The 17,755-nt window shown below is 47.2% G+C and overlaps 1 protein-coding gene across 1 annotated transcript in view; it reads left to right on the top strand.

Annotated features, from left to right (window-relative positions):
• Positions 1-17,755, top strand: part of megf9 (multiple EGF like domains 9) — a 152,959-nt gene that overhangs the window by 86,537 nt on the left and 48,667 nt on the right. Inside the window, exon 3 of the mRNA XM_033049231.1 lies at positions 11,919-12,058. Coding sequence (XP_032905122.1) covers positions 11,919-12,058 — 140 coding nt within the window. The remainder of the gene's footprint in view (positions 1-11,918; positions 12,059-17,755) is intronic.

Genomic DNA, 17,755 nt, shown 5'->3' with positions numbered 1-17,755 from the left:
TAGTTGAAGTATGGTTCTGACCTGAAACCTCACCTATCCATGTCCTCCAGAGATGCTGCCTGACCTGCTGCGTTACTCCAGCACTTTGTGTTCTATTCAAGTAGAAGCTAATTTTCATGTAAATCGCAAGAGTAAAATGACCACATGCTGATTGCTTTTTGCAGTCTCCTCTCAGCATTGTGGGAGAGAGAATGTCATGTCCAGCTCAGGCCCTCGAATCCTGGCAACGTCCCCGTGATTCTTCTCACCACTCTTTCCAGCTTAATGGCATCAAGGAAGCATTCATCTGTTTAATCAGTGATTTTGTTATTCCATGCGGATTGAATGTTAAGCAGAAAGTTTTCATCTGCTGAACAGCTCAGAGGTTCCCCTCGAAGCTTACACATCATCTTGTGCTTGAAATATTGTCACCGCGTCTGACTCCTGGACCCTCTCTCCCCCACACCACCATCTGTATCCCTCTGACTACAGTCAGTTCAAGAAGGCAGCTCACCCCCCCCCCCCCCCTCCCCAACCTTTTGAAAGGATGTTTCAACTTTAAATTAGCGGGCAGCACAGTGGCACAGCTGTCGGGCTGCTTCCTCACAGCGCCAGAGACCCAGGGTCAATCCTGACCTCGGGTGCTGTCTGCGTGGAGTTTGTCCGTTCCCCCTACGAGTCTGAAGAAGGGTCTCGACCCGAAACGTCACCCATTCCTTCTCTCCAGTCTGTCCTGCTAAGTAGCTCCAGATTTTTGTGTCTCCCTATGATCACATTGGTTTCCTCCGGGTGCTCCAGTTTTCCCCCACCCTCCAAGGAAGTACAGATTTGTAAGTTAATTGTCTTCTGTAAATTGCCCCCCAGTATGTAGGATGCAAAAAGTGGGATAACATAGAACTAGTATGTTGGTGATCGATGGTCGGCGTGGACTCGGTGGGACGAAGGGCCTGTATCCACACCCTGTATCTCTAGACTCTAAATAAATGCCAGTCGCAGGCAGATGGGACGTGTCGATGGGACATGTTGGCTGGTGTGGGCAAGTTGGGCCGAAGGGTCTGTTTCCACGCTGTAAGATTCTATGCCTCTATCAATGTTGTCCATGCACCGAGATCCCATGTTTTAATGAAAGAAACATCTGGATCTAGTCCAGTCTAACACAGAACTGTAGCCAGCACACAGTGGGGGAGAGAGAGAGGGAAAGAGAGAGAGAGAGAGAGAGAGAGAGAGAGAGAGAGAGACGGGTGATTAGCTGTGGATCTTCTATGTTGCATGCTGCTCCATTGGACTTCCAGTAACTGAAGTCAGTTCACAAGAAAGTAAGGTGAAAATACCGATTTATCTTCGGGAAATGCAAATGGGATCTTCAAAAGGTAAAGGACCAAGGAACACAGGTTTACGGTGAAGGGGAAAAGATTTAATAGGAATCTGAGGGGTAACTTTTTCACAAAAATGGTGGTGGGTGTGTGGAACGAGCTGCCAGAGGAGGTAGTTGAGGCTGGGACTATCCCAACGTTTAAGAAACAGTTAGACAGGTACATGGATAGGACAGGTTTGGAGGGATATGGGCCAAATGCGGGCATTTGGCCCATATCCCTCCAAACCTGTCCTATCCATGTACTAGTGGGACGAGTGTAGCATGACCCTGGGACGAGTGTAGCAGGGACATGTTGGCTGGTGTGGGCCGAAGGGCCTGTTTCCAGGCTGTATGACTCTGGGTGCAGGCTCCTGTGCAACGTCTAACCTTGGATTGCAAGGACGGCATGTGAGTGCGGCACTCTAATCTCAGAGCTCGGCCCAGCAACTCCTGACCTTGGGAATCTTCCACTTGAACAATAACCACAACCTCGCCTCTCACCTTGCACCAGATTAGTGGGGAGCCTGTTGGCATGGAAACAAACCTGCTTTTATTGCCAGCACTTCCAAGATTAGACGTAAAGCGTTTTTTATTAGAGGAACACCTTTAATCCAGGGTTTGATTCCTTTTGTGTTTTGCCGCTTGCCCTTCACATCATGTGATCATCAACCACCGCCCAAGTGAATCTTATTGAACACAGAACTGTACAGCACAGGAACAGGCCCTTCGGCCCACAAGGTCTGTGCCGAACACGATGCCTCGAATTTAGATGATTGAGGGGGGATCTTATAGAAACTTACAAAATTCTTAAGGGGTTGGACAGGCTAGATGCAGGAAGATTGTTCCCGATGTTGGGGAAGTCCAGAACAAGGGGTCACATTAAGGATAAGGGGGAAGTCTTCTAGGACCGAGATGAGAAAAACATTTTTCACACAGAGAGTGGGGAATCAGTGGAATTCTCTGCCACAGAAGGTAGTTGAGGCCAGTTCATTGGCTATATTTAAGAGGGAGTTAGATGTGGCCCTTGTGGCTAAAGGGATCAGGGGGTATGGAGAGAAGGCAGGTACAGGATACTGAGTTGGATGATCAGCCATGATCATATTGAATGCGGTGAAGGGCCGAATGGCCTACTCCTGCACCTATTTTCTGTGTTTCTATGATAAACTGATCTCCTCTGCCTGCACATGACCCATACCCCTCTTTCTGTAAAGAAACGTGCCCCATAAATCTTCTTTAAACTTTTCCCCTATCTATATTTCTCTCCAAATGTCCTCTGAAAGCCGTAATTGTTTCTGTAGCTTCCTCTGACAGCTCATTCCAGATACGAACTACCCTCTGAGTGAAAGAGTTTCCCCCCGAGCTCCCTGTTCAATCTCTCCTCTCTCACCTCAAGCCTGTGCCCTCTAGTTTTAGAATCCTCCATCCTGGGGATAAAGACTGTGAGCGTTCACTTCATCTGTGCTTCCTCGTGATCTTGCACACCTCAATACACGGCACAATGGTGCAGCGGTAGAGTTGCTGCCTTATAGCGCCAGAGACCCGGGTTCGATCCTGACCTCGGGTGCAGACTGTACGGGAGTTTGTACATTCCACCTGTGAACGTGTGGGTTTTCCCCGGGCCTCTACTCACACTCCAAAGAGGTGCGGGTTTGTAAGTTAATTGTCTTCAGTAAAGACTGTAAATTGTCCCCAGTGTGTGTGATACTGCTGGTGTACGGGGTGATCGCTGGTCGGCACGGACTCGGTGGGCCGAAGGGCCTGTTTCCACGTGGTATCTCTAAACAAAACTCTTACAGCCTGGGTAGAGAGACGCATTTATTAATAATGTATTGTGTCCCTATTGCCAGACAACATGACAGACAGAGAATGGCATAGATAGGGAATGTATCCATGCACATACACCAGGGCTGTTCCACCTGGGACTGAGCTATGCATTGAGGGCTTCTGCTCTTACTGTTGTCATAGCAATGCTCGAAGTAGGCAGCTCGTGAATAAATTAAGTCTTTTGTAGAATTAAGAGCATATTTATCAGCCCTGACAAATCGTTGCCAGACAGTAGACTTCAATGGGGCATTCTGAAGGATATGTTCGATGATTAGCAAACAGACAAAGATTTAATATTGGTCTTTAAGGAAACAATCTCGGCCTCAGCTCTGCATTTACAGCAGCTCCAGAACTCAAGCAGCGGAACACAACCGCTGATGCGGAAGTGACCTTGACCTCAGGGTTCAGTTTGAGTTTGCAGTTCTTTTTCTCTTTTTTATAGAGGAAACTTAGCTTAGTTTAGTTTAGTTCAGTTTGTTGCCACGTTTACCGAGGTACAGTGAAAAGCTTTTTTGTTGCATGCTACCCAATCAGCGGAAACACTAAACATGATTACAATGTAGAGTTTAGATCAGACTCTAGACTTACAGCGCAGAAACAGGCACTTTGGCTCGCCGAGTCCGCACCCACCAGCGATCCCTGTACACAATCACTAATCTATACACTAGGGACAATACAACGCAGAAATAGGCCCTTCGGCCCACCGAGACCTCGCTGACCAGCGATCACCCTGTATACTGGCTCTATCCTACAGGCTAAGGACAATGTACCTCTACCACTTTGGAGGGTGGGAGGAAATGGGAGCACCCGGGGAAAACCTACACGGTCAAGGGTAGAACGTACAAACTTCATATGGACAGCACCCGTAGTCAGGATCGAACCCTCTAGCGCTGTAAGGCAGCAACTTTACCACTGCACCACTGTGCCGCTCTCATTGACGTTATTTTTAAGTGTGTATTAGGGGGCAGTTATGGCAGTCAGTGGAGTGTCATGCCCCTCATGTCAAATGTGGGAAACCATGGAGTGGTCATATGTTCCTGACGACCGTGTCTGCTGGAAGTGTGTGAGAGGGGCAAGATTTAATAGGACTCTGAGGAGTAACGTTTTCACTCAGGGAGTGGTGGGTATGTGGAACACGCTGCCAGAGGAGGTAGTTGAGGCAGATATTATAACAACATTGAAAGACACTTGTGTAGGAAGGAACTGCAGATGCTGGTTTACACCGAAGATAGACAGAAAATGCTGGAGCATCTCTGGAAAAAAGGAATAAGTGATGTTTTGAGTCACTTTCTTCAGACTCTTGGAGAGTTGCATGATTAGGAAAGGGGATATGGAATATTTCCGTGCTCTACGACTCTGTGACAAAGCATCTTGTCAGAATTCTTGAGATATTGATTCAAGTGGTTTGGCACAAATATGTTGGGGGAAGAAAACTGAAACTTCAATCTTTTGATTTGTAGGATATCCATTCGCCCCTCACCTCCACCCCTTAGAGCCCGTCGCTTCTTCCCTGGCCAGGTGTTTGAGCAACCCCAGCCTCATTCACCAGGCTGAACTCATCCTCATTTTGACCTCTTCTCCGTCAACTCCTAAGGGCCTGAACCACTTGGGGCGTCATTTGTGCGTCATTTACGCGACATCATTTACGCGTCACGACGCACGCATGGAGCGTGGTGACGTAGGCAGTGACGCGTGGTAGCTTGCGGCACCCCAGGATTTTGGGATGTACAAAATCTTTGCACGCCATCTGCGCGATGCGCAAATGACGCCCAAGTGGGACAGGCCCTTTACTCGGAGGCAGGTACAATTATAATTTAAAGACATGCAGATGGATAGGAAAGGTTTTGAGCAACATGGGCTAAATGTAGGCAAAGGGGACTAGCACAGGTAGACAACCTGGTCGGCATGGAGAGGTTGTTGTGCTGCATGGACCTAATCTATGACTATGAAAATCAAACCTAATTCATAAAACTCTAAAGGCAAACTTCAGTCTTTGTCCTATGATGCTGACGGAGAGACCTCCTGTTTGTGGCTTGCCGGTACATTTCCACCTTGCAGCGAGTGCGTTTTGCCCAGGGAGCTTGCCTCCGGTTTCATAGAAGTTCCAGCCTGCAATCTGCGTGGTGCTTCAGGTGCTTACTAATGCAGAACAGACGATTCGGAACCAAGGAGGGTTGGCTGCTAATGATAACCAGAGCTTCGAATAAAGGATGAAACACTCGAGGCTGCAAATTCAACTACTGTATGTTAAACAGCTGGCGTTGAGTTTCTCGAGAGCAAAACCCAATTTCTGTGTTGGGATGCAGGCAATGCTATGTCTGCTTGCACTGGGTGCTGTCAGGAAATCTGCACGATAACACTACAGCGGGTGGCACAGAAGCACAGCAATAAAGTTGCTGCCTTACAGCGCCAGAGTCCCGGGTTCGATCCTGACTACAGGTGCTGTCTGTGTGGAGTTTGCATGTCTTGCAGGTTTGTAGGTTAATTGGCTTTGTGTAAATTGTCCCTAGTGTGTAGGATAGAACTAGTGTACGGGGTGATGGCCGGTCGGCGCGGACTCGATGGGCCGAAAGGCCTGTTGCCATGCTGTATCTCTAAACCAAATTAAATGAAACTAAACTAAACACGAGTGACCCTCAATACCACCCCAAGGATTGATCACCAATCAAAGATGCAACGGTTCACCTTTGCACACCTCTGCCTGCATTGTGTGTGTGCTGTTTCTGTGTTGTAACATGTCCTGGTCATGCACATGTGTGTACACCTACCTGTACACCATCAATGTTATATCACTGCTGGTTCAGTACATCTCTCGTGTTGTGCCTCTACCGCACTTGCACTGCACCGTACCGCATCCCTGCTGAATATCCGTCTAGCGGTGCTGTGTCCACGCTGTTGTATCCGTAAAGTTGTGTTCTAATCTGGTCTCCCTCACCTCGATAGAATGGACGCAGAGAGGATGTTTCCAGTCGTGGGAGAGGCTTGCACCAGAATAAAAGGACGTAGCCTTTAGAATGGAGATAAGGAGGAATTTCTTTAGCCAGAGGGTGATGAATCTGAGGGATTTATAGCCGCAGACGGCGGTGGAGGCCAAGTCATTGGGTATTTTTAAAGCGGAGACTGATAGGATCTTGATTAGTAAGGGGGTCAAAGGTTACGGGGAGAAGGCAGGAAAATGGGGTTGCGAGGGGAAAATCGATCAATCGGGATCGAATGATGGAGCAGACTCGAGGGGCCGATGGCCTAATTCTGCTCCTCTGTCTTATGGTCTAATATAAAGACGGAGTGCAACAAAGGTAAAAGAGTCACAGAGTTACACAGCAGGGAAATAGGCCGTTCGGCCCAACGTCCATGCTTGTCTACCTGTGTTGGTCCTGTTTGTCGACATTTGGCATCATTTTCCTTAATGTCGCTGTGAATCTGTTCAAACCAACAACTCCGTATCAATTTAAGATAAGCAACACCCTAGAGCAAGATGGTGAAACGCATTAGTGAATGCTTTGTAGTTATTCTAAACTTTGTACACACCAAGGCTTGGCACAAGGTCACGGGATCTGCTTCCGTGAGCCCTTCTGCTGGTGGGCCTGCAGAATATAGCATTTGATTTATTGAATTGTTGGCCTTTAAACAGCAGCAGTGTCAGCTAGATGTTGCTGGTACCAATAGTAGCCCAGTGCTTTAGTTCTAATCGTAACTTTCGGCAATCTCACAAGCACAAAGCCGTTCATAAAAACCTCAAGGACTCTTCAGCTGAGGGTTGTTGACTTTGAAGTTTACAGTGTGTGAGTCTCACGTGGTCCCTGCCATTTTATCTCCAGACATTTCACTTTGGGTTATGATATGGATTTTAGCTGCACAAATAGTCCATGGATGCCCATGTTAAAATTCATCAGATAGACGAAAAATGCTGGAGTAAAAGCCCTGTCCCACTGTACGAGTTCATTCAAGAGTTCTCCCCGAGTTTGCCCTGATTCGAATTCGGAGATTTACGGTAATGGCCGCTAATAAGTACTCGGGGCTCTTGTGGACATTTTTCAACATGTCGAAAAATCTTCACGAGTCTTTCCGAGCTTACCTGCCGTTAGCGAGTCTTCCAGAGTACTTGCTGTTAGCGGTACATGCCGCTAAGATACGTCCCCGAGCTCCGGCGTACCCGCTACGTTCATTCTACGTGCTTACCACGCGTTTGATTTTTTTTTTTAACTCGGGAGAGCTCTTGAATGAACTCGTACAGTGGGACAGGGCCATAACTCAGCAGGTCAGGCAGCATCTCTGTAGAGAAAGGAATGGGTGACGTTACAGGTCGAGACCCTACTTCAGACTGACAGTGGATCTGAAGAAGGGTCTTGACCCGAAACATTACCCATTCGTTCTCTCCAGAGATGCTGCCTGTCCCGCTGAGTTACTCCAGCATTTTTTTGTCTATCTTTAATTTAAACCAGCATCTGCAGTTCTTTCCTACTTAAAATTCACCAGAACTACTTAATAAGCCCTTCACAAGTTATTAACTTTTAACAACATAGACACAAAGAACTGCAGTTGCTGTTTTATACCAATGATGGAGTAACTCAGCGCGCCAGACAGTGTCTCTGGAGAAAAATGATGGGTAATGTTTCTCGTCAGGCTCTTCATATTCTTAAGAAAACTAACAATTACTGGTGCTAATAAAAAAGGAACTACAGATGCTGTTTTATACCAAAGATAGACATAAAATGCTGGAGTAACTCAGCAGGTCAGACAGCATCTCTGGAGAAAAAGGAATAGGTGGGTGATATTTCGGATCGGGACCCTTCTTTCAGTCCGAAACGTCACCGATCCTTTTTCTCCAGAGATGCTGCATGGCCCGCTGAGTTACTCAAGCGCTTTGTGTCTATCTTTATTAGCTTTTAAATTGTGTTGGAACTTCTGGGAGTCCTTAGATTTTGTAACATGGAGGCGTTGTGGTATTGTGGTCTTAAGTGCCACTGTGGAAACAGATAGCAAGGCGTATTTACAATGTGGCTATGGATACAACCAAAGAATTATTATTCCAACCCAGAACTAATGGCACTCTGGAGGATGGTGCAATACCATTAGCGCTGCTCTTAATACCATGTTTCCTCACTATGGCGTGAGTTATTGCCGAAAGCAGTTGAACCAAGAAACTAATTTAATCTTGGAAGTAGCTGTTTATGAGTGAAAAGAAGTACATTGGTCTTTGGAGAAATTCGATGCCAAACTTCCAAATGGAGCAGTAAATCAGCCCTCGGAGCCTATTAGCCACAGGAGCTCCTGAGCGATTTTCTAAAGAACTGCTCAGAGATTTTCCCATCCATTGTCTCAGATACAGTGAAGGTATCAGTCATTGAATCTACAGTGGGAATCTTTGGGGAAAGTTGTGTGCAGTTTCTAAACACTTTGAATAAGCTTTGCATTCTCTTTGTTGATGTCCTGAGTCAAGAGTGTTTAACTATCGCCAAAGGCAGCAAAGTGCTGGAGTAACTCAGCTGGTCAAAGGCAGCAAAGTGCTGGAGTAACTCAGCTGGTCAAAGGCAGCAAAGTGCTGGAGTAACTCAGCTGGTCAAAGGCAGCAAAGTGCTGGAGTAACTCAGCTGGTCAAAGGCAGCAAAGTGCTGGAGTAACTCAGCTGGTCAAAGGCAGCAAAGTGTTGGAGTAACTCAGCTGGTCAAAGGCAGCAAAGTGCTGGAGTAACTCAGCTGGTCGGGCAGCATCTCTGGAAAAACGGGCTAGGTGACGTTTCGAATCGGGACCTTCTTTCAGATTGTTTATCGGGGGGTGGGGGGAGGATTGGGGAAGAAAGCTGGGAGACACAAGAGAGGCAGGACAAAGCATGGTGGGTGATGTGTGGACACAGGTGAGGGGATTATGATAGGTAGACAAAATTGCTGGAGAAACTCAGCAGGTGAGGCAGCATCTTTCGAGTGAAGATAGATGCTGCCTCACCTGCTGAGTTTCTCCAGCATTTTTGTCTACCTTCGATTTTCCAGCATCTGCAGTTCCTTCTGAAACAGGGGATTATAATAGGTGGATTGTTGGAACGAAGGCCAGAAATTAAAACTGTAGGTGTGAGACAAAAGGATTGGAGAGTTACAAATTGTGAAGCCAGAGGAAGGAATGAGGGTGGAGGGGGCGGAGAAGTAAATAAACAAGTGCGAGCAGCTGAGGCACAGGGTTGAGGGGGGGGTGGGGGGGGGGGGAGAGAAAGAAAGGGTGCAGGGGAGATGGGATTCTGTATTTAATTGTCATCTGCATTATGAACAGAACACTGAACATGTAGTATCAACTCGAGAGATGCAAAGCAAACATTTTCAGGGAACGTTTGGTGAACTAGTAAACAATTTCCCTGTGATGCGTGAAGCATGAATATTTATAATCTTTGAAAACCACATCTGGTAGTTCCAAAGTCTTATGAATAGATCTAAATTCTGATTGTGTGTTATTCATTGATGCTGTTGGTAGAATTTGCAAACCCTGTGTTAGCGACAGATGACAAGACATTGATGACACCACAAAGTGCTCTCGGGACAAGAGTCAAGTGTGTATAATTGTCATATGTACCGGCAATGAAATAATGAAATTGTTACTTGTAGCACTTGATAGACCTATTAATGCCAGAACACAACAAATAAATAAACAATAATGAATAATACAATAAATTAATAGCTGGAATGCTAGAGGACAAGGGGTCACAGTTTAATCCAGAACAAGGGGTCACAGTTTAATCCAGAACAAGGGGTCACAGTTTAAGGATAAGGGGGAAATCTTTTGGGACCGAGATGAGAAAAACATTTTTCACACAGAGAGTGGTGAATCTCTGGAATTCTCTGCCACAGAAGGTAGTTGAGGCCAGTTCATTGGCTATATTTAAGAGGGAGTTAGATGTGGCCCTTGTGGCTAAAGGGATCAGGGGGTATGGAGAGAAGGCAGGTACAGGATACTGAGTTGGATGATCAGCCATGATCATATTGAATGGCGGTGCAGGCTCGAAGGGCCGAATGGCCTACTCCTGCACCTATTTTCTATGTTTCTATGGGATCATAATAGTGCAAAACTGAGATCAATAGTGTAACCAAAGACACAGTCTATCAAAGGTTGCTGAGGTTGGTGTTGTGTAGTTTTCGAGAGCCTGATCGTTGCTTGGAAGAAGCTGTTCTTGACCTGGTGGTCACGGTTGAGCAAATGTTTGCGATTGTCTCGTTAGCTTTCGGTTTAGGTTTATCATTGTCATGTGTACCAAGGTACACTGAAAAGCTTTGTCCTGCACGGTCTCCAGACAGATCAGATAACACTATGCATACTGTAAATACAATCAAGTCAAACTCAAGTACAATAGCTAGACCTCACAGGGAAGATACAGTGCAGAGTGTAGTTCTCAGCATTGAAGTGCATCAGTTCCATAGACAAAGTCCAATTTTAGAACGTATTCAACATTGCACTTTACCAAACTTTATAGAGGAACCTTGAAGTTAGTGCTGAGTCCTTTTCATTGCATCTCTCCTGTGTTCAGAGGACAGAACAGGTGACATGTTTTTTAATGCTCTGGAGGTTGAAGGGAGACCTGATAGAAGGATATCATAATTGTGAGAGGCATAGATAGGGTAGACAGTCAGAACCTTTTCCCCAGGGTGGAAATGTCACATAATTGTGGACATAACTTTATTGTGAGAAGGATAAAGTTTAAAGGAGATGTGTAGGGCAAGTTGTATACACAGGGTGATCAGAGTGCCTGGAATGTGCTGCCAGGGGTGATGGTGGAAGCAAATGCAATTGTGACATTTAAGAAACTTTGGAAAGGCACATGGATATGCAGGGAATGGAGGGACATGAATTACGTGTAGGTAGATAAGAGTTGGCATCATGTTCGGTACAGACATTGTGGGCCGAAGGGCCTGTTCTCCTGCGGTACTGTTCTATGTTCTATGTTCTGAAAGTGCGGTATCCAAGGATTAGGGAACAATTCTTAAATTGTATACTAACATCATTTCCTTGAAATTTAGTTTACTAAGTGAGCCAACAGAGTTCCCAAAACAAGTGTGTGAGCACTCAACAACTGTACAGACATAATGATAAAGCAGTGTGTGTAGCTGGATACAATTGCCATTGAATCAAATGGAGAACATTTTGAGCTCTGCACACCACTGAAACGACTTTTTACGATGAACTTAAATTTCTGCAAAGACCCACCTATCTTATCAATCGTTATTAAGGAAGAAGGGTCTGAAGAAGGGCCCTGACATGAAATGTCACCTATCCGTGCTCTCCAGGGATGCTGCCTGACCCGCTGAGTTACTCCAGCACTTTGTGTCTCTTTTTGTAAAACAGCGTCTGCAGTTCCAAGTTCAGTCTCGATTTTCAAAGATACAGCATGGGAGCAGGCCATTCAGCCCACTAAGCCCACGTTGACCATTGACCGCCCCTTCGTACTAGTTCTATGGTTTCTCATCCACTCCCGACACACTTGGGGCAATTTACAGGCTAATTAAAGCTGCAAACCCGCACGTCTTTGGGGAGGAAACCCACGTGGTCACGAGGAGAACGTGCAAACTCCACGCAGACAACACCCGAGGTTATGATCGAACCCGGGTCTCTGGTGCTGTGAGGCAGTGGCTGTACCAGCTGTGCCACTGCGCCGCCCTTAAAGGGATTAAAAGTAGTTCCTTATGTCTCGGGTCAATATTACGGAGTGAGATCCTTGGTGCTGTGTGGTGGGGCAGAATTTCCATGCTCTGACATGTTTTTGCGTGTGTTTTTTTATCTACAGCACTGGAGGATGCAGCTGCAAACCAGAGGTGACCGGCCTCAAATGTAGCAGTTGTCAGGTGCTGCATTATGAGCTCAATGAAACTGGATGCCGTCCCTGCCAGTGTAACGGCCTGGCCCTGGCCTGCGACCAACAGACAGGTAAGATCTTGATTAGAACGGGCAGCAAGGGTTATGGGGAGAAGGCAAGAGAATGGGATTGGGTGGCAGAGATCAGCCATGATTGAATGGCGGAGTAGATTCGAATGGCCGAGTTCTACTCCTATAACTCTGTGAACATGTGCCTGAGTCTTCCACGGGTAACACCATGCCAATCGCCATGGGCACAGATTGCCATCAAGTCAACATAATCAAGGACCATGGACGCCCGGATCACTCCCTCTTCTCCCCTCTCCCGTCAGCAACAAGGTACAAAAGTGCAAAGATAGATACGAAATGCTGGAGTAACTCAGCGGGACTGGCCATCAGCTCTGAATGGAAGGAATGGGTGACGTCAAGAAGTAGGGTCTCGACCGGAAACATCACCCATTCCTTCTCTCCAGAGATGCTGCCTGCCACGCTGAGTTACTACAGCATTTTGTGTCTGTCATCGGTGTAAACTAGCATCTGCAGTTCCTTCCTACAGTACATGCCACCAGATTCAGTAACAGCTTCTTTCTCGCTGTTATCAGACTATTGAACGGACCTCCGAAAAGCTACGGGTGTAGTCTCGATCTTCCAACCTACCTCTTTGTGGACTTCACACTTTTTACTGTAACTAACGTGTAACTTACAGTGCTGTGACACGGTATTCTACACTCCCTGTCGTACATGTGTATGGCTTGACTGTACTCATGTATAGTATAATAATAATAATAATAATATATTTTATTTAATGGGCGCCTTTCAGACATCTCAAGGACACCTTACATAGTAATCGGAATAAAAACATATAATCGGAATAGAACAGGTAAAAAAAGACATCACAGAGACACAAATTAAAAACAGAATTCAATCCAAAAACAGAAAATCAAAAACACAGTGTGAAGAGAGAGCAGCGGCAGCCAAAGCGCGCCAGCGTCCACTCTCTCTTCACGGCAGCCATCTTGTACACAGACCTACAGGACTACAATTAGACAAAAATCATCCCCCCACAGTGGATAGCACTGTGGGGGAAGGCACAATGTCCAGTCCCCACCCCATGTTCACCCCAAAGTCAGGCCTATTGAGGCCACCGCAATTGCCTCTACGGAGGCCCGATGTCCCTGGCCGTTCTCACCGGGTGGTCTTGCCCCGGCGTCAGGAGAGTCCTTTCGGCGGCTGGGCCACCTGGAACGGCCGCTTCCTGGTTGGAGCCCGCGGCAGCCGAAGCCGACAAGGCCGCGCCGGTTTGGAGCTCCCAGGCTCCCGATGACAAAGTCGGCGCCGCCTCTCCGCACTGCCGCCTCTCCGCACTGCCGCCTCTCCGCTCTGCAGACCCGCACTGCCGCCTCTCCGCTCCGCAGACCCGCAGCCCGGAGATGTTGCTCTCGGCGGTCCAGCTCGCCAGAGCTCCAGCGCGTCGCTCCAGCGCGGCGACCCAGGCAAGGCATCGCCCGCTCCACTCCGCTCCGCTCCAGCGCTCCAACACTGTGCCGCCGCCGAGGCCGAGGTGCTGGGCGGTCCCCGCCAGGAAACGGCGCTCCAAGCCCGCAGGTAGGCCACGAGGACGGGTCGACGGGCAGCCCGGAGAAAAGGCTGCCACACCGACCAGGTAGGGACCTAGAAATAAAGTTACACCTACCCCCCTACATTAAAAGACCATATCTCCTACAAACAAAAAAACAGGACTCACTAAAAACTATTAAAAAAACGAATTTAAAACGGACGGCTGCTGGCTAGCAGCCGTTCACCAAGATGGCTCCTCCTCCTTCTCCCCATATCCTCTGATTCGACGTCATCCATACGTGTTGTCTGGAGATGCTGCCCGCCCGCTGAGTTACTCCAGCACTTTGTGTCTTTTTTTGTGTAAACAGACATTGTCCTACAGTTCACCGGCTTCAGAGCAGAGAAAGTCTGTGCAATGTTCACTGTCAGTTCTTGATTACAAACCAGAGCATAAAAATATCGATGTCAATCCCCTTCCAAGTCATTGTAATTCCAGTAATATCACTGGTATGTCGTATGTGGAAATCTTGCCAGTTACCAGGGAGAGAAGTTCAACTGACGAGATAATGAGGGACTGGAGTACATTGGCCAAGTACATTGTTTACAGAGCAGAGAATCTCCAATTTAAGTCTTCTTTACGACAAGAGCCTATATTTGTCTTGCAGGGGTTGCGATGGGTGATACAAAGTTTGCTCAGAGACATGGTTTTTGCATTGTGGAGCTTTGTCAGAAGAATGTTAATTGAAAAAGTGGAGGGTATGAATCTCAAAGATGTATTTAAATATTAGGCCTTCTCCACAAATCAGGGTGCCAAAAGCTGCCAGAGTGGATGCTGGTGAGTTTACCTGCCTCTGCCAAAGCCACCAGGCTTTGGGATCTCGGATCGAGCTGCCTTCGTGGTGTGAAACAAAACACTCTGTGATTAAATTAGATGGAACTCTGAGAGAACAACAGAGCAGGGAGGAACTGCAGATGCTGGTTTACACCAAAGATAGACACAAAATGCTGGAGTAATTCCGCGGGTCAGGCAGCATCTCTGGTGAGAAGGAATGGGTGACATATCGGGTCGAGACTCTTCTTTAGACTTGTGAAAGGGTGTTGGCTGAATCATTGACTGGAGAAGAGGTTAACGTGACACCTACCCTATTGAGCAGTGAACTCAGCCTCAGTCAGGAACACCAGGGCAAGATTGGTGAAGGTACAGAAGCTTGAAATCGCCCACTACCAGACTCAGGAACAGCTTCCTCCCCCCTGTTATCAGGCTTCTGCTGCGCTACAATGCTGAGAACTATATTCTGCACTCTGTGTCTTCCCATTTGCTTTCCTGATTGTGCTTTAGATTGATTTGATTGTATTTATGTATAATATTATCTAAACTGAAGAAGGGACTCGACCCGAAACGTCGCCTATTCCTTCTCTCCAGAGATGCTGCCTGTCCCGCTCCAGCATTTTGTGTCTACCTTCGATTTAAACCAGTATCTGCAGTTCCTTCCTACACATGTTATCTAATCTGTTTGGTTAGCATGCAAAACAAAGATTGTTACTATAGCTCAGTACATGCGACAATAATAAATCTAAACTTGAACAGTCCTTCCATGAGCAAGGGTACTGTCTGATTCATCTCTCCCCCATTGTGGACACTGGATTTTGTAACTGATAAACTACAATACAGAGAACTATTTGTTTAAGAAAGAACTGCAGATGCTGGAAAAATTGAAGGTAGACAAAAATGCTGGAGAAACTCAGCGGGTGAGGCAGCATCTATGGAGAGAAGGAATAGGCGACGTTTCAGGTCAAGACCCTTCTTTAGACTGATGTCGGGGGGGCGGCAAAAAGAAAGGAAGAAGCCGAGACACTAGGCTTGTGGGAGAGCTGGGAAGGGGAGAGGAAGGAGGGAAAAAGCAAGAACTACCTGAAATTGGAGAAGTCAATGTTCATACCGCTGGGGTGTAAATTACCCAAGCGAAATATGAAAGGTAGACAAAAATGCTGGAGAATCTCAGTGGTTGAGACAGCATCTATGGAGCGAAGATGCTGCCTCACCCGCTGAGCTTCTTCAGCATTTTTGTCTTCCTTCGATTTTTCCAGCATCTGCAGTTCCTTCTTAAACAAGCAAAATATGAGGTGCTGTTCCTCCAATTTGCACTGGGCCTCACTCTGGCAATGGTGGAGGCCCAGGACAGAAAGGTCAGATTTTGGAATGGGAGGGGGAGTTGAAGTGCTGAGCCACTGGGAGATCAGGTTGGTTATTGTGAACTGAGCGGAGGTGTTGGGCGAAGCGATCGCCAAGCCTGCGCTTGGTCTCACCGATGTAGAGAAGTTGACACCTGGAGCAGCAGATGAGGTTGGTTGGAGGAGGTGCAGGTGAACCTCTGCCTCATTACAGGGAACTCTATTCTGCACTGTGTATCTCCCCATTTGCTCCATCTATTGTACTTGAGTTTGACATTGCATTTATGCATCGTGTTATCTGATCTCTTTGGTTAGCATGCAAAACAGAGCTTTTCACTGTACCTCAGTACATGTGACAATAATATACATGAATCTGAACAAGGCCGTGATCAATGTTACAAGCAAACTGAGAAGCTTAGCTCAGGGAGGACTGGATACAAAGCTGTTGGTTTTCTGCCTTATACTGCCCCCAGTCCCCCAGAGTGCGGCGGCCTCAGATAACCAAGTGTGGTAAACTAAGTGATGTGCCTGGAGAAGTGGGGTTTGCTACAGTTTGCAGCATGGACACACGTGGAGGGTCATGGGGCAGGTGTCCACGCTATAGGAGCAGTACATATAGAACAAAGTTCAGTACATATAGAACAAAGTTCAGTACAGCACAGGAACAGGCCCTTCGGCCCACAATGTCCATGCCAAACATGATGCCAAGCAAAACAGATCTCACCTGCCCGTACATGATCCATTTCCCTCGATCCCTGCACTTTCATTTGCTCACTACTATTGTATCTGCCTCCGCCACCACTCCTGGCAATGTGCTCCAGATCCCCAATACCAGAGTTACAGTGCCAGAGACCCGGGTTCGATCCTGACTATGGGTGCTGTCTGTACGAAGTTTGTACGTTCTCCCTGTGGCCGTGTGGATTTTCTCCGGGTGCTACGGTTTCTTCCCAAACTCCAGAGACATGCAGGTTTGTCAGTTAATTGGCTTTGGTAAAATTGTAAATTGCCCCTAGTGTGTAGGATAGTGTCAGTGTACGGGGTGATCGCTGGTTAGCAGGGGCTCGGTGGACCGAAGGGTCTGTTTCCAGGCTGTATCTCTGAACTAAACTAAATTTAAATGGAAAATAGAAAGAATAGGGCTGAAGGGCCTCCACCTAAGATCATTCTGGCTTACAGCACGACAGGCAGATGCTCACACTCACAGTGAATGTCTAATGTCAGAGCTAAATGCACTGGAACAGGCTGAAGTCATGAGTTTAGTATAACACACAGCGGCTCAGCTCTCAGCTTGGGGCAGGGTATGTTGTGTTGAAGGTGCCATTACTGCAGTACATAAACACCCAGTCCTGGGGTAAGCAGGTCTTGTCTAAGCAACAGTCCAATTGCCATTTTTACTCCTTCCCCTTCAACACCCCATCCTACCTCCACCGTAACCTGACCAGTTAATATAACACTCAACTTAAAAAAGCCAACGATCTCCCAGGAGCGGCTGGAAGTCATGTGAAGTTCACTGCATTTGGCAACCGTTCTGCTGGAGTTTAGAAGAGAGATTCTTACCAAATGGTGCACTCGGTGCAGTTTCAGCTTTGACCGAGATACGTGCAGGGAACACAACTTGGCGGGCTTGCTGGGACTGGAGGGCCTGAGCTACAGGGAGAGGTTGAACAGGCATGGACTCTACTCCTTGGAGCGCAGGAGGATGAGGGGTGACCATGTAGATGGGTACAAGATCATGAGAGGCATAGATTGGGTAAATGCCCAGTCTTTTAACCAGAGTAAGAGAATCGAGAACCAGAGGACAAAGGTTTAAGGTGAGGGGTGAAAGATTTAATGAGGACGTGAAGGGTAACTTTCTTACACAAAGGGTGGTGGGTTTGCGGAACGAGCTGCCAGAGGAGGTCATTGAGGCAGGTGCTATCTCAACGTTGAAGAAACAGACAGGTACATGGATAGGATATGTTTAGAGGGTTTTGGGTCAAGCGCAGGCAGGTGGGACTAGTGTAGATGCGGCATATTGGTCAATGGGAGCAAGTTGGGCCA

Source organism: Amblyraja radiata, chromosome 32, assembly GCF_010909765.2.
Source record: "Amblyraja radiata isolate CabotCenter1 chromosome 32, sAmbRad1.1.pri, whole genome shotgun sequence".
Lineage (NCBI taxonomy): Eukaryota > Metazoa > Chordata > Chondrichthyes > Rajiformes > Rajidae > Amblyraja > Amblyraja radiata.
The sequence above is the reverse complement of the archived record's forward strand: the minus strand, read 5'-3'. Positions and strand labels throughout refer to the sequence as shown.